General features: G+C 33.5%; 1 protein-coding gene across 4 annotated transcripts in view; it reads right to left on the bottom strand.

Annotated features, from left to right (window-relative positions):
• LOC145268312 (adenylate cyclase type 9-like) overlaps positions 1 to 24027 on the bottom strand; it is a 429113-nt gene that overhangs the window by 321978 nt on the left and 83108 nt on the right. For 3 of the 4 annotated variants that reach the window (XM_080123772.1, XM_080123770.1, XM_080123773.1), the window contains exon 2: positions 21810 to 23410. In XM_080123772.1, coding sequence (XP_079979898.1) covers positions 21810 to 23313 — 1504 coding nt within the window. In that variant the 5' untranslated portion in view covers positions 23314 to 23410. Of the gene's footprint in view, positions 1 to 21809; positions 23437 to 24027 lie in introns of those variants that run through there. The other variant, XM_080123771.1, reaches the window with a different exon arrangement.

Below are 24027 nucleotides of genomic sequence, written 5' to 3'. Positions count from 1 at the left end.
TTTGAGTTAAACTGACTTCCACTAAAGGAGGAAGTTCCATGGGAGTATCAATAATGGTATTAAAGAGGGTGACTCCTTGCACAACTCTTCTTTATTACTGGCCCAAGAACTCTCGTCCATTCTTTCAATATGACCATACTATCAAAGTCTCCTGTTATGCACCCCCTCCAATCTGTGCTTGCCTTTAAAATTTGCATTATTTATTCATCATATCATTTTACATCCATTTCTCTCCATGCAACACATGTCCTCAACCCTTACTGGCCAGGTTTTATTTCGATCCATCAGACTGTACACAAAACAATTGTATCATTGTATATATTAATTTTTTTTGCCTGTCTTTCCGTTTCACTTTTTCTCTGAAACTAATGGGCTGATTTGGCTGAAATTTTCTATGGACCTTTGGTGCAGCAAACTAAGTATTATGATATCCGTTTGATATACAGTTAGGAATTAGTCACCACAATAGCACATTTACTCTAAAAAGTTTGGCATAAAGCATTCATTCCAAGTCAATGGGCTATAACTTTTGCTCGCTTTTAATGAGCTGAAAGTCTAGTTATTATAAAGGTCTATCTGAAGAGATACTGAACACTTTATATGTACATCGATCTGCCGTCTTTATTCAGCTTGGTTTTGGAATTCACATCTTACCGTTATGTTGACTTTTATGTTAGTTATGTTGACTTTTATGTTAATTATTGATAGATCCTTTTTTTCTTATGAAAAGGTGTTTTTTTTTGTTCATACATTTTGCCTTTTGGCTATGAACAAAGTGTAGTATCTGTTCTGATATTACACTTCATCTTTTCTAACCTCAATCACTGAAAGAAAATTTATTCTACACTGTAGTCATTTTTAAAATTTTTTAAAATCTAAATCAAGAGTGCATCATTTTTGTTTTTGTGGGGGTGGGTAGGGGGGATAGATGTTCTTCATATAAAGAAATGACTGTGTCTATGCCCCCCTAGCGGGGTGGGGGATCAAGGCAATAGGAACAACAGGTAAATCATAAAATTAATTAAACTGAAGATCTTTTACTTAATGATTGATTCAGAATTCATCCTTATTTGTGGATAGCTCAAATAAAGATCTACATTTCTATTGTTATTCAATTTCCTACGAGTACATGGCAGGAATCGTATTTTACTTTTTATTTTATGGAAATCAATCTAGACAACATATGCAGACACTTGGTGTAAGGAGCTAAAAAAAAATAAATAAATAAAAATACATCAAAATCCAATTAAAGATGACCGAGATGGATAGATTCCAACCCAGAACAGCAATTCTTCTCCCTTTGTCAGAAACATTGCCCATAGAATGCGAAGACCAAAAGACGAAATAAAGGAAGCGAGTTACAAGGCTATTAAAAGTAAACCCAAGCCCACTTTCTAGTATCCTAAATTTATAAGACGAGTAATTTACAGAAATGACGCGTGTCTGTGGCGTGATGTATGGAAGCCAAACGTGACTATACGTGTGACAGATATATCACGAGTCTTAACGACGGACACAAATCTGGTGATCTAAGATCTGGAAAGTGACAGTAATTAATGACAAGGACTAGGTGTTCCAAGTTCGAATCCACTTTGTTCCATAAAATCACTTTCATTTAAAATGTTGGCAACCTTCATGTAGTCCCTTCCGAAAGTACCAGATGTGTTTCTAAAAAGAATTGCGACTAGAAAAATATCAGAAAGCAATGCCTACTATGGAATCTTCGGATTAATACAATACGATGAGATGAAAATGGAATATACAGAATATAGAGGGATGTGTGCAGAACAAGAGATTTTGTTTGTTTGGTTACTGAAAAAATAGATAAGAGTTTATGGGTCAACAGATGTAGAACAGTTGAGGTAATAGAATCAGTTGACAGGGGAAGGATAAGAATCGACCTGAGAGAAAGGGGGATAAAACATGGTCAGAGATAGGTTTAGTTTGGAAGGCAACTTCTTAAAGCAGTCCAACACATGCAAGCATGTAAAAACAGATATTGGACCAATTATGATGGTCATAGATAACCAAGCTCAAAATATAGCAGCATGTTTTCGATTGTTTAAGTATCTCAGCGTCTTTGCAATTAATGGGTTCAAACGTATTATGAATACATCCGGTGAATGATAGATTCCTTTGGTATTTTTGCTAGGAACAAAAATTTAGTTTCTGTCTGTCATCTATATATACAAAGAGCATGTCTTGCAAAAATTTCCAACAGATGCGTTGGAACGTGTCAAAACTGGTATAGTTTTAAACCTCGATCCTTCGGACGAAAAATATTGAAAAAAAAAACATTCATTCCTTCACCCTCAACTCGACACTGTTTTGTACAAGGTGGGGGTCGCTTTTTTCACCGACATGTTAGCAAGTCATTGTCACTGTTGCATTGACTATGCTTTATTTTGACGTTCGTGACTTCCGGGTTTATCATGGGCACATCGGCAAAGACGTCATGTTTCTTTTCCTTCTTCGTGTCACAGGTTCAAGCCTGCCTGCCTACTAACATCTTTTTTGTTTTAGACACCTCTCCTCACCTAAATTGCCTACTGTTGTTTTGATTCCTCCCCTACTCCTCACTACTACCACTTTTTTTTTTTTTTTTTTAAATCATCCCACCCAAGGGTTCCTTACTACACCTCCACACCTGGACAATGCCGGATATCCTCGCTAGTTAGTCAATAAAAGAGGAAATCCTTCTAGAAGAGACAATATTGATTCTCGTCTCAATCCATGTGCTCCTTCTGAGGAGCTTGATACTCCCCTACACTAAAGCCTGGCTTTTTGTCTAATTTTTCTCTCGTGGGACACACATCACAATATGTAATACAGCATATGTACAGCTACATACCTATCCATCCATCCAACACGTCTTAATTCATATTAGAGAGCAAACCTGTTACATGCATTATCATGCTTCTAATCTAATTCATTTGCAATCACTTATGTAGGGAATGTTTGATCAACAGTTTTACTATTTAGGGAGGCAACTTGTATGTCTACTAGACACTATCGTTAGATGTCTTCAGTCAGGACAACCTGACATAAGGACACTTCATCTTACAAGTAAACTGACTAAATATTCAAAATTAACATAATATTCAAAGTCAAAATAAGATCTCTTGGTATGGCTAATCCACAATGACTTATAAACAGAAAGGTAGTACATCTTCTCCAAGTGATGTTGGCTCAAGTTAAAGGACTTAGCTGGATATTCCACTAGACTAGATGAATTCTTGTCTTGGAATCCGGTAAGATCAAAACAGCATAAGAAACTAATGAATTGGGGAGATGAAAATTAATGTTCTCTACTTTTTTTTACTAACTTAGCGTTTGAGAGGTAAAGAATAACCCGGATTAAACAATCGCCATTTATGATTTGCATATAAAAATCTAGTGTTAGCTATTCGGAAAGGGGGCCATGGATTTCTGATGACTTTGACTAAAGTAAAATGGAAAAAAAAAAAAAAAAAAAATTAGACAAAGTTGGTTTTTTGGGGTTGGGCTTCAGCTTCCCATGAAGGAGTATTCTGGATTAGAACAAAAATAAAAATTGCTCCAGTCAAGAAAAATTTCTGTTCTCTTGATTGAGGACAGAACAAATATTACACTTTGAATTATTTATTTGCCAAAACAATATAATCGTACAATTTTAACAAATTGGGCACAAGGCCCTTAAAAATGTGTGTGTGGAGGGAGAGGTAGGTATGTGGCGGGGGGGGGGGGAGTAACGATCCTATGTCTATTAATAACTTAATATGAAAATCATTATTTCCATGGCAAGAGCTTTAATCTATGATTCCCTTTCGCCAAACTTTCACGAAAAACACTCACCTAGCCAAAACCACTATCAACAATTTCCTACTCTTTAATTGTGTGCCTAAACTTAAATGTAGATTTCATGAACAAAGCTTCTTTCTTGGAACTGCATGCTAGTGGAACTCTTGTTTGTCTCCTTTCCAGCTGACCACAATCTGATTGTCTTCAAGTCCAACATAAACAAGTTCTTGATGAACCATCCTCCTAAGTAATCCAATTTACAAAATTCCCACTACTTATGTTTACTATGCTATAATCACATTGACTTATGTATACCCATTAACCCTTATCCTCGAGTGGCCCCCAGGCCCTGATAAGTGGTGATTTCTATGTAAAAAAAAAAAAAAATGGTGGCATGGAAATACAAACATTTCAAGAAATTTATATTTGGATTATTTAATCTTGGTTGCTATATTTATGTTTTTGTTTATGTTACCTCTGACCGTCAAATGCGTCGTTTCATCCTTGGAAACCCGTACGAAATTTTGAACTGAACTCTTTATTTAATCCGTTTGAGTAGATTATTCTTGTTCCATCAGCCATGACTGGGCAAAAGCATTAATTTATTCTAAGCTGTTAGACTCATTATGAGCCACCACAATTATTTTATGGGTAGATACATTTTGGTCTTAGCACAAAGGCCGAAAGAATACAGTTATAAGTTTTTCAAAACTGAAGTGCTCATTGTAAAATCGGTGAATTACAAATTACATTTTGAATTTTTTGAAATAAGGATGAATTTTTTTTTTTCGATAATTCAATTTACTATTTTCATTTTGGTTGTTACTATTACAATTCTTTCTAAGTGATAACAGCCAGTCAACATATTCCCAATTAATCTGAAAAGTGCCTCGTTTGTACAGCAGAGACACGCCACAGAACCAAGTGAAGATTAATCCAATTTTTTGTATAGCAGAAGCACACCGTGGGACACCAGACATCAACAAGATTTCACTTGGAATTGCCAGAGTTGTGAACTTTGAGTCTTATTAGGAGTTGGCGACCCATGATGGTTGTCAAGAACATAACTACCCGAGTTTGACTTCTGACAGCCTACAGAAAGAGGTCGTGGCTTGGATAGAAAGAGAGGTAAAAAAAAGAGAAGTTTTAATAAAAAATATAGGTTACACTTTTGCCTTGGACAACACAGGGCAGCCCTGCTAGTTATATATAAATGGTCATCTAGAAATTTTCGGTGGGAGGGAGGGTGATATAGAGTGTTTGATATATTTTCTTTTCATACAGATTCGTAGGAATGATAATATATATGTTCACCATAACCTTGTAAACATGTAAAAATGTGTTACCATGGAAACTGCTTGCACGATCATAATGTTGAATTCCTGATTCTTTCTCTTCATCTGCACTGGTTGAAAAAACATTGAAACCAACAAACCCAATTTATAATTCCGAGAATATTTTGTTGCCACATCTGGGGGTAGTGCATCTACCACTTGTCTCTCACTCTTAGAGTCCAAGAGTCTCCAATCTAATAAGTCTCACGCTATCAATCAAATTCCAACCCCTGACCTGTCACTACAATATTGCATCCCACTGTTTTACAAGTATTCTAATGGAATATATTCCAACAAACTCAGAGCACTAGTTCTACCAAAACGTAAATACACCCAACAAGCAGCAAAATCTCTCCCATTCACTGTAGAGATCCATAAAAGCTGGAAAGCGTTCTACTCTAAAAGTTTCTTCTCTCATACCTTTAGACTTTGGAATTTTCTCCCAATACCCTGATTTCCTGAGTGTACTGATAAGCAAAAGTTCAAGTATAATGTGAACAGACATTTGCTCAACTCCTTACGTAGAGTCACTGTCAATTTGGTCCCAAATTGTAGCCCTTATGTCAAAATGACACTGTGCTTTCTTTGGGGTAGATAAGAGTTAAAGAATTTTTTTTTTTTTTTTTTTAATCTCTAAGTCATCTGCAGTCTATGCCAGGAGTTAGCAACCTCTGGCCTATGGCCCAAATCCAGCCCTTGAATGAATTTTGTTTGGCCCTCCACCTTACTTGGGTATAAACATAAATGAACCAGACAACAGTAACAGTGGAGAAAACTGAATACATTTTGTCAAATTTCAAATTCTAATTTGAATTGTCCTCTAGCTTTTGAGTTTTATTTATCAAAATTTAAACCTAAATGAAAATTTTTGTTGCTCTTGTTTGTTGGGGGGGGGGGAGTCTGAACATATGTTCAAAACGTAGATTCCATGGACAAAGTTTCTTTCTTAGAACTGTACGCCTGTGGAACTCTTCTGTTTGGCTGCTTTCCCACCTGACTACAACTTGGATGTCTCCAAGTCCAACATAAACAAATTCCTGATAAACCGCCCCCATAAGTAAGACCCTTTATCAAATCTCGATTACTAACGATTACTATGATATTATCCCATTGATTACTGTACACGCAATAACCCTTATCCCTGAGTGGCTTCCGGCCTTTGATAAGTGGTGACTACCATGTAAAAAAAAAAGAAAAAAAAAAAAATGTTCCATTGTAAGAGTTATAACTGTTCCTCATCTTAAGGTATTTTAATTTTAGTTTTTTTTTTTTTTTTTCTTTTTCTAATTGTGTTTCGGTCTAGATATTGAATTTGCTTTTGAGATTTTTATTTGTTTTGTTCCTCCAGTAAATAAAGATTTTTTGTAAAATATATTTTTTCCCTTTTTTTATATATATTCCTGTATTAAAATAAGCGATATCATTTAAGTAAAATCGTATATTTAATACTTGTTTTATTCACATGCATAGAATAATTATTTGCATATTTAATAACATTGTTGGGCGCTTCTAGGACGAAACTTCAGAAATTATAATATTGAATTTCACATGAAAACAATGTTATCTACATATTCCTAGTATTTTAAAGATGATTATATCCAAAAAATTATGAAAATCAATAAGGTAGAACATCTTTTATTAAAGAAAATAAAAAATGAAAAAAAATTTGATGAAAACGATCGTAAAACACAGGAGAGTTCAAAAGGGAGGTAATCCTCCATTTCGATTTAAACAAGATGGCCGCAATTTTTCACCTGCTAACACGATTAAAATTGTTTTTTTTTTTTATAATTCAGTAATACTTATGTAATTTCGACTGCATAATTTAGAAGTTACAATTGTAATTTATTAGAATTGACAAAAAAATCATTAAGAAACCATTGTTTTTTATCTGAAAACTTCATTTATCGACTACAAAATTTTGTCGTAATAGTGTAGAAGCGGCCATTGTTGTTCTCTATAACAGTCTAGCCAAAGCCGTTTGTCCCTCCTTCGATAATCAGCGTTGCTTTTTGGTACTCACACTCCAAAAGGTTGCCGACTCCTGACATATACCTTTATTATTTTTTCAAGTTTCAGTTGATAAGGGAGTCAAAAAGAGATAACTAAAGTGGACTAGCAAACAGTAATGAAATTGTGAACAGGGAGGAATATGACTATTATAATAGATGTAATAACATTGCTGTCCTCCATGACAATTTAGCCGAAGCTATTTGGCCCTCCTCCTATAATCAGCATAGCTTTTTGGCCCTCACACTTCTAAAAGATTGCTAACCCTTGGTCTAGTTTTTAGATTTTTATGTCTGTATCTTAATTTGCGTTTTTTTTTGTGCTGGGTGGGGGCTAGACTGTAAAGATGTATTCTTCTTCTGTTAAACATTTAGAAGAAAGAATAAGTTAGTGAATGGAAAGTTATAAACATTTTAAGTTAAAAAAAAAAAAAAAAAAAAAAAACTTAAAGACAGACATAAGATTTACCAATGTTGAAGTAACCCTTTCTCCAGTCACCATTTAAAATATAATTATCTTCAGTAAAAAAAATTATTTGTCATCCTCCTTGTGTTCAGTCGACCAGCGTTCCCCCTGTTGTAACACATGTGAAAGATGTCCAATTAACAATATAGTAGGATTCATGTTTGTATTGGATCAAATTTATGAGGATTTTAAGATTTCCAGTGCATTTGGATCAGAGGAGTAAAAGGGTTAAAATCAATCATCCAAGACGATCAGTAACACATGATTGTTTTTATGCAACCATTCAATATGACATCATGTTTATGGAAATAAATACTAAAAGTTTTCCAAAATATATTTTAACTAGCAAATTTTATGCTGTGTTCTGGTGCCGCCCAGAAAAATTGATAAAACCAAGAATCTTAAACCCCTCCCCCACCACCAAATGTAAATTAACCAGAAGAGTCTGTGGGTTACAGCAAATTGAAAACATTCATTGAATAAGCAAAATGAAATAATTGAATATAATGTCTCGCTCACACACCATTTTCTTTTGGTTTCGTCAACCTCATAACTCTCGCTTCCCTTATTTGCTCTTTACATTCCATGAGTGATGTTTCTGATAAAGGAGGAAGAATTACTGTTTTCTAAGTCAAAATCTATTCATCTAACACTTATTAGTCTGTTTTTTTTTAAAGCTCCTTAAATGAAGTGGCTTTATGCCTTGTCTGATATATTTCCATAAAAAATAGAAAAAAGATAATTAATAAGAGCTCGTTTTGCAAAGTCATATGCAAATTAGTTAACCATTTGATGTTGTTCTATCAGTCAAGGATATGCCTTTGACAAAAAGTCTGATAGAAGATGATCACCTTTAGCTATATTCAATTGCTATATAACAATATGGATTTTCTACATTGTTTAATATTGTTAATATGAATATTTACATATTGCTTAGCAAATTCCAATACATATTAGATGGATACTTCGATCTACTGCTCTCAGTGTGAGTGCTATTTTCACGTTTCACTCAATTTAACTTTGTTGAACTCTGGAGTCTTTATTTAATTCATGGAGATAGCATGCACTAGTTTCATCAGCCATTCACCCTGCAATGAGGATTGAACCTTCAACTTTCAGAAAAGGCTAACTTTACAACTGAATTTTACCAAGTACTTTATCTGCTATGCCACAGGTCATTGCGGACAATTCTAGTATACATTTTATCTGTCTTAAACCTACTTTGTTCTTCTAGATGTACAATCTTACTACTTTTAATTTATCACTATATATTATTATGTGTCACTATTCATTACCACATAAAAATATTTTTGTGAAAATAATACTTAAGATGGGAACAGTTGTCTGGAGAATCTAAATAATACGAATAATCAATCCTCATCAAAAATTCAGAAACGTAAACTCCAAAATGTTATCTTGTGCATATTCTTTGATGGAATTGTAAAGTCTTTTATATGGAATTGTGCAACTGCAATTATTTTTGTTAATATCGTCAAGTCATTTTTATTGAAATTTTTACCAGTTCCTTATATTTTTACAAATGAATTTACTTTTTTTTTTCCTATATTAGTTTTTGTAGGCTTTAATAATCTACACGATGGTTTATTTCTAAACTTTTGTTTTATTTCTAAATATTATATATTTGTTGCATTTAAAAAAAAAAAATAAGGAAACCTGTAATGTCCACATATCTCTAAAAGTGTAAAAAAATACATATAATACAAGAGTAGATCTTTAATAAATGGTTGATTTAACTGAACACTTTATTCCATTATGCCATTTTAGTTTGAATGATATTTATTTCACTTCAGTATTCATAATTAATGATTCATCGATTGTTTTTTTCTTTCTTTGTATAATTAGGTAACTTTATTGTTGAATAATTTGTTCTATATATAATTAAATCAAGTTTGTGAATCATTCGAGATTTATCTGCCTTTATCAATCTTTCTGTTGAACTTTAAAATCTGTATGGAACCCTTTATTTAATCAACAGGCCCCATGGCGTAATGGATAAAGTACTTGATAAAATTCAGTTGTAAAGTTACTCTTCTGGAGGTTGAAGGTTCAATCCTCAGTGTGGGCACACTCATAATACAATTGCAAATTAGTTAGGATTTTCATGGCTGAAGGAATGAAAGCATGCTGTACCTCTGGATTAAATAGAGGCTTCAATTCGAAATTCCATGTAGATTCCAGAGTTTGACAAGAGACATCTGAAGGTCGGAGGTTACATCAAGAGAAATGTGTAAATAACACTCAAGATGAGAACAATAGTTTGAATAATCTCAATAATATGAATTATCAATCCTCATCTCAAAAATTCCATTTACCCTTACTCAAAACTATGGATTAAATAGTGTGGTAAAATTGATTGATAATGATAACACTACCATTGTTTCCACTTGCTCAAGACTTCTTGCCGCTTGCTTGATTAGAGACTCCTCGAGCAAGGAGTATCAAGTTTCAAGACTAAAAGAAGGTTTAAAACATAATTTTTTTTTTTTTTATAGATATATGTTATCCATGTTTCTAACAAGCAGTTGTTAGCACGGCTCAACTTTAACAAGGATCGAACCCACAACAACTTTGTTTATAGCCTGGCATTTTACCACCGAGCTATGAAGCTTTGCCTGAAAATACATACGGGTTTTAATAAAAAACAATAGCCCAAATTATTTTATCCATTCAATATATTAGATTTTTGTTGTTTTAATTTTTATTTGTTAATAGATTGTATTTGATCCAAAAGTGCTCAATACTCTAAATAGAGCAGTTATAATTAAATTAGTGCTTACACTGGATTGGCATGGTATTGTGTGTATGTCTTTAGAAGTAATCAAAGATGCAAAGTGCAAAAAATTGAGGGTCTGTTGCATATATTTTATATTCAACCATTGATTACTTTGGTTAATAATACTGCATCAAAGTTAAACATTCAAATTTCTTGCCCTAACATTCACAGGCAACATGAATTGGAACAAATACATTGAGGACAATGCAAAAGCTGCTGCAAAGAAAGTGGGCTCTCCCTACCGTGCTAGAAAACCTAGCATCCTATATCTCTACAAAGCTACCATTCATATATGCATGGAGTAATTTTTGCAACATCTGGGTTGATGCATCTACCACTAGTATCTCATTCTTAGACAGGACCCCCCCCCCAAAAAAAAGGTTCCGTGCTGTCAACCAAGCTCCAACCTCTGTCTCGTCGCCACAATGTTGCATCCCTGTATTGCTTTTATAAGTATTTAATGGAATGTGCTCTGATGAATTCGTAGCACTTGTGCCCCCTCGAAAAAACATAGCTCTGACAAACTTGTTTAGCAACATCCCTTCACTGTAGAGGTCCCCTGCGGCTCTCCAGTGCCCAAAAGCTTTCTGTTTTAATAGTTTCTTCCCATGAACTGATAGACTTCGGAATTTCCTCTTTGCTTTGTTTTCTTCAGTGTACCGACATGCAGAAGTTTAAATGTAATGTGAACAGATATCTCGCTGTTCAACTTCCTACTTAGAGGGATCTCAGTAGGCATGATCCTTTATAGTATCCTATTACATCTCAGTGGTAATTTGCCTTATCCGGTGGGGAGAGGGGGAATAATCAGTTTTAGTTTTATCAATGAATGGGGATGTGGTCGTAGTGAATCGAAACGCATACCGGCAAAGAATTCCAACTCTGGGAGTCATATTCGAATCCTAAGAACAACCACTTCCAATATGGATGTTGGCAACGATTACGTAGTCCCTCTTGTGAGTATCCAATTTTAAAAGTGAATCGCGACAAACAATTCCAACTATGAAATCATGTAGATAAAAAATATTAGGATGCTGATTCGTACGAAAATAAACAAATTAATCATAAATAAATAAATCTCAAATAAATAAGTCTCAAATTACGCCAAATGAATCTGAAATAATAAACCTTAAATCACAAATAAACAACAGTCAAATATGAAAAAAAAATGTTAACCCTTTGAACAACTAAATAAATAGATATGTCTACTAGTATTTTATACGAAACAAATTCTCGAATTAAGAATGTAAGCTTATGTCAAATCTATTTTGGTAAGTAATAGACTTTTGCGCAATGCAAATAAACTGCACGTATAAACTCCGTATAACTCAATATAAAATTGCGTGTAATTCATTGAAATAAATTATGGTAAAATAAATTATGAAAAATGTTCTAAGTCATGTTGGTATGTTCTGGCTTGTTCAGGAATTTACTGTTCATTTTTGTTCATATTTATTTACCCCCCCCCCCAACCCCGCGAGGCCAAAATGAGACACAAGGTAGTCTTTAATGTAGGAGAACATCCAGCAATCCCCAAAAGGGGCACTCTGGATAGAGACAAAAAAATAAAAAAATAACCTCAGTCTAGAAGGATTTCTCTCCACTAACTAAGGACAGATGTGTTCGGATGTTTAACTGTTTATATTTTATTTTTTTTATTTATTGTACTTTTGCAGCTTATGGACCGACCGTGCTTACGGTATCTTTTTTGTTTATCGATTTGTTATGTACAGAACAATTAAAAACCACCATCCCATGTTAAGAATATGTTTCTAACATTATTTAAATTTAATTATCACGATATCGTTTTCCTTATTTTTTTTTTTTTTTATTAGAGCAATATAATTGTTAATTTAATTTGTTAAGGTACAAACGTTTTAATCTCTAAAATTATTGGCTGTAAATAGCTTCCAAAAATAAATTCAATCTTGATTGAGAATTTCCTAAACATTTTAAAGTCAATTTAAAGCAGACAGTTTAAATGCTTCCAAATGCCATTCAAATTTCGAAGGTTCACCAAGTCTTTTCATCTATTAACAAAATATGAAAATGGTTAACTTGCTTATGAAGGAACCAAAATGCATTCTGGTGGATTAAATTTTGTGATTATTTTTTAGTAGGATTAAATTGTACGCAATTTGGATTTTTCTTTCAATATTCTATCTATAGTAAATAAAATATTTGAATTTATTGTAGAAAAAAAACACGAATTAACAAAAAAATGATAATAATAATAATAATAATAATAATAATAATAATAATAATCTAAAACTGATGTACACAAAATAAACTTACATCTAATATATTTTAAACTTGTGTCGAGAAAACATTAAATTTAACTTTGATCCTTTAAGTTCGAGATTTCATGGCATATTTGTAAATACGACGTGGTAGGACATAATGAAGACGCTTGACACACCGGTTCTTGTTAGATCACCAAAGTTAAGGATGTGGAGACTGAAGCTCGATCACTACTAAAATGAGTGACCATTTGGGAATAGCAGGTATGTGTTCCCCCGTTTATCTCCGCATTATTTCCAGTCTATCATTTCTTGCCATTTGCCGATTCAGGAGTGGTTAGGGTTAAGATTATGCAACACTTGCTCCACAATTATACATGCAGCCTGCCAAACCATAGCCATTGTTTCTTCAAGACTGACCGGGAATAGAGTAAATTTCTCGAATCTAAATCCAAATTTTACATTTATTTTCCTTATTTATTTACATTGTTGCATTTTTTTTTTTTTTTTTTTTTTGCTTTGTTTTCTAAATTGTTTTTAGTTTTTCATTATTTTTCAAATTTTGTTTTTCAGTCAGGCGGAAAATTTATTGGTTTATTGTTTTCAAATCCATTTTAAATTTCAATGTGTTATTCTTATATGAATCGAAATGCACACCAACCACCACCCCACCCCACCGGTGATTTAAATTTTTTTTAATTTTGTGAGGTAATATTAATATTAGCGAAATTAATTATTTTAAAAGAAATGCCGTTGGGAAATTAGTCAAAACGATTTATTTTATTTTACATATTTTGTAAATTGTTGAATCTTTTACTGTTTATTTGCTTTGATTTTTACTATATTTTTATTTTATTGTGTGACATGGTTTGTCGCAGACTTCGTACCTTGGTCTACGAAATTCAAAGAAATGGTCAATAACACAATACTAACGCTAACTCTCCGGGATGGCGACCAAAATTAGATAAACTGCTTTGGGCATGCTAACGGCCTTATTCGCTGCCCAAGTTTGAAGTATGGTTCTAGGGGATTCACCTTTCCACCCTTTGAGAAAGAATTGCTAACCGCCCGAGGCGCCCCTATTGGGCAATGGCGACGGGTTACTCAATCATTTTTTGTTCGGTCAGTGGTGCTGGTGCTGCTGTGCTATCTCACTTCCCAAACCTTGTGTCTAATTCCCCTGAAGGGAGATGAAAAAATAAATAAATAAAACTGACTCAGAAAAATCTTTATGATGTAGATGTACGACACGTACCCGTCATAAAACAAAGAGGTCACATTGTCGTAAATTGATCAAATATTTTTTATTTTTTTTAATTTAAGGAGAAAATTTTTTTTTTTGCGATTTTAATAGTAAATTGTATCCATCCATTATAAGGCTGATTTTGATCTCAATAGTTATAATTGAGTTGTCTAGCCTTTATTAATAAAATATGCGGATAAAAACAAACAAACAAAAAAAAAACGTCTTCGTAGTAATAAAAACAAGAAAATATGATCAATTTCTGTAATTTTCGAAATATGACATCCTCGTTTCGTAACGAGTATGTGCATCAAAGTTTGTTTTTTTTCTGTGTTTTTTGTTTTTTCTATTGTAAATACATAATACCCTTTTCGAAAAAAAAATGTGAAAATGTTTCTAACTGTTGGAAGAGGGAATCAAATTTTAAACAACGAAGAATAAAAAAATCAAACTACTTGCATGAAACTCAACAATTGACAAAAATAAAATGTCCATATGACTCAATTTTTTAAAAAAATTTTTTATTTAATATCATTTTAAATTAAATAGCATAAATAAATAATACTTTACAGAAAAATACGATGTAAAAAATGTAAAAATATCAATAAAATTTAATGGAAATAAATCTATCTTTCGTTTTTCCGTTTTCTGTTTCAGGAACTTGAGTTTAATTTTGTATGGTTGTCTTTCGGCGGATTTTACCGAAGTATTTACAAGCAGCCATGAGGACTGATCTATAATAAGCACTTTTTGAAATCTCCATAATCGTACGTACAAACATCGTAATTGACAATAACATAAACTTTTTAAAACAAATAAAATTTTAAAAAATGGCTTCTATTCCGAAACTCCGCCCCCTTTACACACCAGAGACCACACACACACACACACACACACACACACACACACACACTATTTTCCCATAGCAAAGATTCCAGGCAAAACTCAAGATAATTGATAAAATTAAAGTCGCTGAACAACAGAAGAATGTTAATTTTACAACCATTTCTGTACCTAAAATAGCAAACGGAATGTATTTATATAACATTTATAAATACACGTTTGCTAATTTTAGGGTAGAGTGTGTGTGTGTGGGGGGGGGGAGCTACTAAAAGATATAGAGAGTAAAAATTAACATATAGATATATTTTAAACTAGTTGTTCCCAACTTGGCGTTGCCCGGGAATCTTTTTGCTATTATTTTAACCCTAGGGTTTTTAGTGAGGGATACTTGTAATACATTTGAAATAAGTCAATTGAAAATAAATAACAGGAAAACTAATGGAGGTGCTTACTTAAACGGTTGAAAATATTAGAATACACCAAAAACTTATGGAAAAGTATCGAATGAAATATTTAAAAAAATAAAATTTACTATTCATATTTCACAAATCCGGATAACAAGCCAGCGCCGCGCGCCGCGTCACCCTTATAATATGAAGACATCGTGCGCCCGTGCGGTCTTATGTTTCAGAGTTCGTTGACTCCGAATAGTAAATTAATTTTATTAAAATTCGGGTGCATTTTGTTCTTTTACAATAGCCAACAAGAAAGCGTTTGGTTTTGTAGATTTTTTTACGTCCTGAGTTAAGCTTGTAAAAGTGTAGGATCTGTTCTGATGCTACATTGCTACACTTCAATTTCTTGAAATCTGTCAGTGGAGGAGAAATCCTTCACGACTGACACAATTTTTATTTTTGTTCCTTTTCTCCACATTAAAAAACGACCCTGGTGTCTAACTCTGACCCGTGGGGAGGCATTGTAAATAGGAACTAGAGTTAAGCCTGTAAAGTTAGAATGAAAGAAAGGAATGGTTTTGTTATAACCAATTGGACTCTCGATAATCACTCAAAAATAAGAAATCGAAAAAAGGCACTTCTGCATGACAGTGCCATGAGGCGACTGAGATGAGTTATCGACTCCTGTTCTTTGAATGAGAAATGCCCTCTACCGGCCGTTCTGTGAATCTCAAATATAAACAAGTGTCTCTGAGAACGCAAAAATATATAATGAAATTGAAATAAATAACACAAAAATATAGGAAAGGCGAAACATTTATTGTATAAAAAATATAATTTTAATGTTTTAATATTATTTCTTTTAAATGAGTGATTTATACGTGAAAATAAATGTTAAAAACATGAAACATTTATAGATTGTCTTTAGAATATTTAGGTTTTTAGCGACATTTTTTTTTCACAATAAGTCTGTATAAAAAATATAATTTTAGCAAAGTGTAGTAAAATATAATTTAAAAAACATGAAACATTTATAGAGGTTTAAGAATATATATATATATATATATATATATATATATATATATATATATATATATATATATATATATATATATACAAAGATAGTTTTTTTTTTTTTTTTTTTTTTTTTTTTTTTTTTCACAGTAAGATTGTAAACATCAAAATATAGTTTTTCGGTTTGTCAATATAGAACAAAATATTATTTATTTATTTATTTTTTTTTTTTTTACACAGTGATCACCACTTATCAAGGCCCGGAAGCCACTCAGGGATAAGGGTTATTGCAAGTACATTACGTTAGTGAGGAGATTTGCTGAAATGTTTACTTAAGGGGGCGGTTCATTAGGAATTTGTTAACGTTGGACTTGAAGACATCCAAGTTGTAGTCCGGAGGGAAGCAGGCAGACGGAACAGAGTTCCACAGGCGTGCAGTTCTAAGAAAGAAGCTTTGTTCATGGAATCCGCGTTTTGATTTAGGCACAGATATAGAGTGGGGGAAATTTTTCACAGTGGATTCAGCTAGACGGGTGTTTTTCGTGAAAGATTGGCGAGGGGGGACCAGAGATTGGAGTTCAGACGAGCATCTGCCATGGAAATAACGATAAAACAAGGACAGGCTCGCAACGTCTCTTCTGTGGGAGAGAGGTTGCAGGGTAGAGAAAAGGGCATCCCCCACTAAGCCACGAAGTCTATTTTGTACTCTGTCAAGGCAGGATAGGCTGTTTTATTATTTTAATATAGAAATGTTGGGTTTGTTTTACTGCACACAGAGATTCGAAAACGTTGTCAAAAAAACAAATATATAACAAATAAATGTTATCAAAGGCAAGATAAGTTACTTTTCTACCAAACTGGATATGTTTTTAGTGTTTTTATTCAATGTAACATGTTTATTCAGCTCGAAAAACAGTGTTTACCGATGTATTGGAAAATGCAAAATGGCGGCCGACTCTTTCTCGGAGACGGTAAGTTTGGGAAAAGGAGTTATAAATAAATAAAAAAAAAAAAAACTAGTCAAAATGCTGTTAAAAACCCGCCGAATATATCAGTCTATGTCACGGTAACATATTGGTGGAGTTTCTAACAGTATTTTGTCTGGTATTTTATTTATAACTCCTTTTCCCAAACTTACCGCCTCAAAGAGAGAGTCGGCTGCCAGTTTTTATTTTCCAATACATCGGTGAACACGGTATGTTTTTCGAGCTGAATAAACGTGTTACATTACATATAAACACTAAAAACATATCCAGTTAGGTAGAAAAGTAACTTATCTTGCCTTTGATAACATTTATTTGTTATATATTTGTTTTGTGACAACTTTTTCGAATCTATGTGTACAGTAAAACAAACCCGAAATGAAATTTCTATAAAATTTTGGTTTATATTACTGTACACAAGTTGTCAAAAAACAAATATATAACAAATAAATGTTTATTCGGCTCGAAAAAAACAGTGTTTACCGATGTATTGGAAAATTTCGCCCGACTCTCTTTGACACGGTAAGTTTGGGAAAAGGGTTAAAAATAAAAATAGACAAAATACTGTTAGAAACTCGCTCAATATATGTTACCATAACATAGGCTGAGATATATTCGGTGGGGTTTTAACAGTATTTTGTATATTTTTTATTTTTAACACCTTTTCCCAAACTTACCGTGTCAAAGAGAGAGTCAGGCGCCATTTTAGATTTTCCAATACATGTATGTATGTATGTATGTTTTTCGAGCTGAATAAACATGTTACATTAAATAAAAAAACACTAGAAAATTATCCAGTTAGGTAGAACAGTAACTTATCTTGCTTTTGATAACATTTATTTGTTATATATTTGCTTTTGTTTTTTGACAACTTTTTCGAATCTATGTGTACAGTAATACAAACCCGAAATTTTTAATAATTTTTTTTTTTTAATGAGCGATACGATTGATCGATCCCTGTTCGACTGACACATGCACTATCAGCGTTCTTGAAACTAAAAGACACAAATTCGCCTCACGGCGCTGTCATGCAGAAGTGCCAAAAAAAAAAAAAACTGCTGGTAGAAACGCACCCAAGAAATGTCAACCATCGTGCGAAAATTTTGTTTAATGTTCGTTCTAACAAACTACTTTTGCGTCGAAGTAAATAAACGCTTTAAACTAAGTTAAAACATTAACAACAAAAAAACATACTCATGTAGGTAGCCGACTAATTTATTTTATTTGGTACTCATGCAGAGAGTATTCCGTGCTGAAATAATAACGTTATTATTTTAAAAGCCATTCTTAACATGGGGAGGGTGTTTTGTACCTATTCTGTACTTTAACCTTACAATTGAATAAAAAAAAACATAAAACTTTAATTAAACTTGGAAATACGATTTAAAAAAAAATAGCGCGGATCAGTAAGTGCATTAGCACCTTTTACTTTAGTTATTTATTTTTACTTGAAGGATGATCGCCGCTTATCAAGAACCGTGGGTGGGGGTCCCACAAGGATAGGAGTTAATGGCATACCGTTAGGCAGACGGTGAAACAACATCGTAATGATCAGTAATGGTGGAACTTTGGTCGGATTTAATTATATAAGAGGACGACTCAACAAGCATTTATTTGCATTACCTGAAAACCACTATGGTTATAGTCAATTGGGAAGTAGCCCCATGGTATTCGGTTCCACAGATGAACAAGTCTCGAAAAAAAAAAAAAAAAAAAAAAAAAAAAACCCTGCTCATGGAATTTTCGTTTGTCTTTGGTAATATTTATTTTTTGCACATTTAGTTTCAAAAACTTTGTTTTGTTGTCTATTGTAAAGATGCTCAAATTCTACTCGCTAATTTTCCGTAATTTTTGGTGTACATTTTTTTCACTATCCATGAGTTGTCCTGTTGATTTATTTTGAACTGCCGTATTTCACTTCATCATCGCCAGATAAGCAAAGAAATAACCCCCTATAAATATATATATATATATATATATATATATATATATATATATATATATATATGATTGTAGGTATATATGATTGTAGGTATTTTTTACGGCCTGTGCCCGAGCATAGTAAAAACAACCCCAACTACCATGTTAAGAACGGCTTTCGGAATAAGTCTTCCTTCCAACCTCCCCATGTTAAGAACGGCTTTCGAGGTTGGGAGGATGTTTATTCCGAAAGCCGTTCTTAACATGGGGAGGCTGGTGTGTCTATAATACGCTGGGGCATGTCGTAAAAATTTACCGAAATTTAATTATTACGCTGGTCATTAACTTATCAATTGGGTTTGTATTACAATCCACTGAGGTACGAAAAAGTTATATATAAACAAATAAATGTTATCAAAGCCAAAATAAGTTAATTTTCTACCTAACTGGATACGTGTAGCGTTTTTACTTTAAAACGGTTATTCGGTTCGAAAAACAAGTAGTGTCTAGCTTTACGCGAGAACAAGAAAAATGGTCACGGCTTGAGTCAACTTGACTACCACTTCTTTGAAGTCTCGATAATGATTAAAAAAAAAAAAAAAAAAAAAACTATTAAAAACACACCCCATAAATGTCACGGTAACCAAATTATATTAATAAATACGTGAATATAAATAGCTGCTCAAACAGTTAATCTTTTAATTAAATTAGGGTTTACTAGGAAAGCCGATTTAAATTATTTTCCATTCGACATGTTCAAATTTCTTTAAAATTTCAAAGCGAGTAATTTCTCAATTTTTCAGCTTATTAACCAGAGTAAAATAACTTGTCGCTTTTACGGGGAAATCAAAACGCATTCTGGTAGATTTACTTTCGTAATTAAACCATGTTATTAAAATAAGAGGTTGGAAAATGTTTATTTAAGTATTATAAGCATTTTTTTTTTTTTTAATTTCTATAAAAATATTCAGTAGTAAAAAAAAAAAAAAAAATTAATGTGCAAATCACGTAGAGGCAAAAGAAAAATAAGAGATACACGAGAAGTGGTCACGTAGGAGATGAAGACGTTTGTAGATTCTTGTTCTGCATACAGAGGGAGAGGGAGGGAATAAATAAATAAGTTATGAATAACTACGATTATTGCATCTTTTGTGTACAAAAAAAGAAAGAAAAGAATTACTGTATTTATCTGTTTTGATTCTGAAAATAATTTAAAGACAACAAACGTGAAAACGGAAGAAAAATAAAATAAAACTAAAAGAAAACCATATTTGACAATTCCGATAAATCCACTCACTTTTAAGGCAAAATTAGCTAACCGCTATTATTAGTTTTTATCATGCTAACTGCAACTTGTTATTAAATGTTATTTTAAACAGAAATAGCGAGATTAAATGAGCACTTTATTTATTTTTTTTTTTTATTATCTTTTGTAAAATAGAGTTGATTGTTGTTTTTATTTTTTGCTTTAGAAGAGAAAACGGGAAGTAGAAAGTTAAAAATGCTTCAAGATGAAGTCAGTGCTTTTTTTAGTGTGATTCAAGAGTTTTTAATGGAATGTTCACTTGAATTTGCAACTACAACTTGAGAATTCAAACAAAATGGGGAGGGGGTCATAACGATTTTTTTTTTTTATTGTGAAAAAGATACAAAAGTGAACACTAGTCATAAAAAAAAAAAGTACAAAACAAAAAATGTTCAGGAGTTTTTTTTGTTTTTTTTTCCGAGGGTGGGGGTACACTTCCACAACATTTAAACCGAATTGTTTTGGGTTTATTATTTTCATTGTTTTGTAACAAGGTTTAGGTTTTGGTTCAAATTCTGTAGAAGCACACTTTGCTGTGTAAGTGAAAAGCTTCCCCCCCTTTAAGAAACAGTTGTTTTTTTGTTGTTTTTTTATTTATTTCAGAACTAAATTTCAGAAATTAGCAGAATTCCCAATACCCATGCCATAATTAAGTCTTGCGTTTTAAGAACAACCTTTATTACAATTTTGATTAACATTCGTTAATAATTACTATTGTCACATAACTAATGTGTGCTTCTACTCGATTTAATGAACTAATTCATTAATTGATTAAAATTAGTAAAAGACCTGGAAAATCAGAAGAGTAAGCGACCCAAAACAGGAAGTCTTTAACATCAGGAACTGAACCTGACCGAACATCATTTGCTGCTGATTGAGTAGAGTACTATCATCACCACCACCGGGGATGACCGTGGTACTCTTCTAGTTTGCTATAACTACAATAAAGTTTGTCTTTTTTATGGAAGAAAATTAATTTAAAAAATAGCTCCAAGTAGATACGAGATTTTTTTAACACTTATTTGCTTATTTTTTTTTTAGGTGCTAGTGCACTTAGTGATCCGCGCTATTTTTTAAATCGTATTTCCAAGTTTAATTAAAGTTTTTATTATGTTTTTTTTTTTAATTCAATTGTAAGGTTAAAGTATAGAATAGGTACAAAACACCCTCCTCTCCCATGTTAAGAATGGCTTTTTAAATAATAACATTATTATATCAGCACGGATCAATAAGTGCACTAGTACCATTTTTTTTTTAATATAAAATTCAAGTTTTTATACGAAAATTTTTATAACTATTTTAGGAAATACTAGAAACTAATTATTAACCCCAAAAGCAGTAAACACTGTAAGGAACCAGGCCGATTTCTCAGAATAGAGATACAACGCATCCTATTAAGACCACGGATGATAGCTCCGTTTAAAAAAAAAAAAAAAAAAGCAAAAAAAAATCCAAACAGGTAAATGAAAACGTTTTACTTACCTAAACAATCTTCGCCCTCTTCCACTTCATATTCATCTTCCAAAAATACGTAAGAAGCATGGGAAATATGGACCCTTCCTGGTTGTCCACTAGCTTCCATGATGTTAGCTAGAGTAACATCATTAGACCAAACATCAAACTTAAATCTCTTCGACCCGACAATTCCACAAAGTACAGTTCCAGTATGGACACCAACCCTCATGTTAACCTGTTCGTCATTTTCCCTATCGAATTCTTGGATAGCCTTTATCATACCAAGGCCCATCTCTACACAGCATTTGGCATGGTCCTTGTTTTTCTCCGGACAACCCGATACACAATAATAACAGTCACCAAGGGTACTAATCTTTTCGCAACCCAATGCTTCACAAAGCTTATCAAACCTGCCGAAAAGATCGCTTAGTAGGGCTACTAAATGTTCGGCAGTCTTGTTGGAACTCATCTTTGTAAATCCTACTATATCTGCAAATAGGATGCTGACCTCGTCCATCTTGTCCACATTAAAGGGACGGAACGTAACGGCTTTGTCTTTGTCCTGCACGTCAATCACGTTACTAGCAACTGACGGGGGCATTAGAGAATGTATCATCCGTTCTTTAATTTTCTTATCCTCTTCCTGGACATGTTTGTCAAGTGTGGCCTGGTGCATCTTTTGGAACAGGCTGTATCGTCTCACCTGCAAGATTATAAACAGGTACACTCCAAGAACATGGACGCATAGCTGCAGGAGAACTCTTCCGGCAATCATACGAGGAATGCGAGGCTCTGGCGTTTTGTGCACACTGAGGCCCTCCAAGATGGCACAGTGGATGACCCCATCGATAATGATGACATATAACGGAAGGGGTATGCAGGTGTACATGAGCACGACAAAAAAGACGGTCGCCGCGAAGGCGGACACTTCGTATTCTGTTCCGTCGAGAAAGCCGTAAGCAGAGAGCATAGCCACGGTGATACCAGGCCCCATAAATAATGACGGGATAATGTAGTATTTCCGAAAGGGATTCGCAAACGTGAACGCGAATGAAGCTACCTCGCACGCAAACACCACGAAGACGCCGACCGAGTAAAAGTAGACTGCATTCTCGTTCACAGAACTGGACAATTTCAGGCCTCCGTAGACGCACCATATCACAGTGCCGATGAAGATGAAACAGACAGCGTATCTGAACCTCCGAGTGAGCAAAGGGAAGTAGCTGTCCAGTAACAGCTCAGGAAATTCCTTGTCCTGCGTCGGGCTCTTCGTGTTGTACTCGGGTGGGCTGAACCAGGTGCTCAAGTAACCCTTCGCGGTTATTGATGATGATCCACTGCCCGAAATTACCTCGACATGCACGTTGTCCGGGGCATTCGTCGCGTCGTATTGAGCACTGGAAGCTGCCGCGACCCGTTCCGTCACTTCCTCTACACATCCAGAAGTTGACACCTGGTCATCGGATCCGAAGACAGTACAGCTTTGATCATCGAAAGCGACTCTGTTACTGTAGTTCTTACAGTTCGCCATCTTGGAATCTAGCTATATAAACAACCAGAGTAAGGGCGATGGCGTTGTTGGTGGCGGTGACAGCAGCAGCAGAAAAACAGCAGTAGTAACAGGATACCTGGAAGTAGTAGTCAAAGCAGTAGTATGTATTGGCAGTGGAGAAGCAGTGGTATTAGCAGTAGTATTATTGGTGTTGTACTCTAAAGAACCGACTCAAGTTTAATGGTTAGCTGAATAATAAGAGCAACATCAGCAGAGGTTATTTGCGGCAATAAAATTATTACACATTAAATTGACAATATAGCATATTGCTATTAATAGCCGAATAGCAAGTTATTTTTGTTCGTGTTGTTTCTGTTTAAATATCAAATTACCAGTGATGCATAATGCATTTAAATTGAATTGTGCAAAGCGTAGTTTAATAGTGATCATGTTTAATCATTGATTAAATATTGAATTTTTTTTTTAATCAATATTTAGACGTGAAATATTTGAAATAATTGCGCGAGCAAGTTTTGTAATAGAAATATTGGTGCTTGTGCATTTTTGGTACAGACAGCGCTATTTTTTTTTTTTTTTTTAATAGTTTTTCCAGGTTAAATTAAAGTTTCACGATATCTTTTTTTACTATTATTAAATTGTTAGGCGGAAGCACAGAACAGTTACAAAACACCCTCCCTTCCCCATGTTAAGAATGGCTTTCAAAATAATAACGTTATTATTTCGACCCGGTAC

The sequence above is a fragment of the Euprymna scolopes genome, chromosome 43 (genome assembly GCF_053919585.1).
Source record: "Euprymna scolopes isolate OS-2025 chromosome 43, ASM5391958v1, whole genome shotgun sequence".
In the NCBI taxonomy this organism is placed as follows: Eukaryota; Metazoa; Mollusca; class Cephalopoda; order Sepiida; family Sepiolidae; genus Euprymna; species Euprymna scolopes.
The sequence above is the reverse complement of the archived record's forward strand: the minus strand, read 5'-3'. Positions and strand labels throughout refer to the sequence as shown.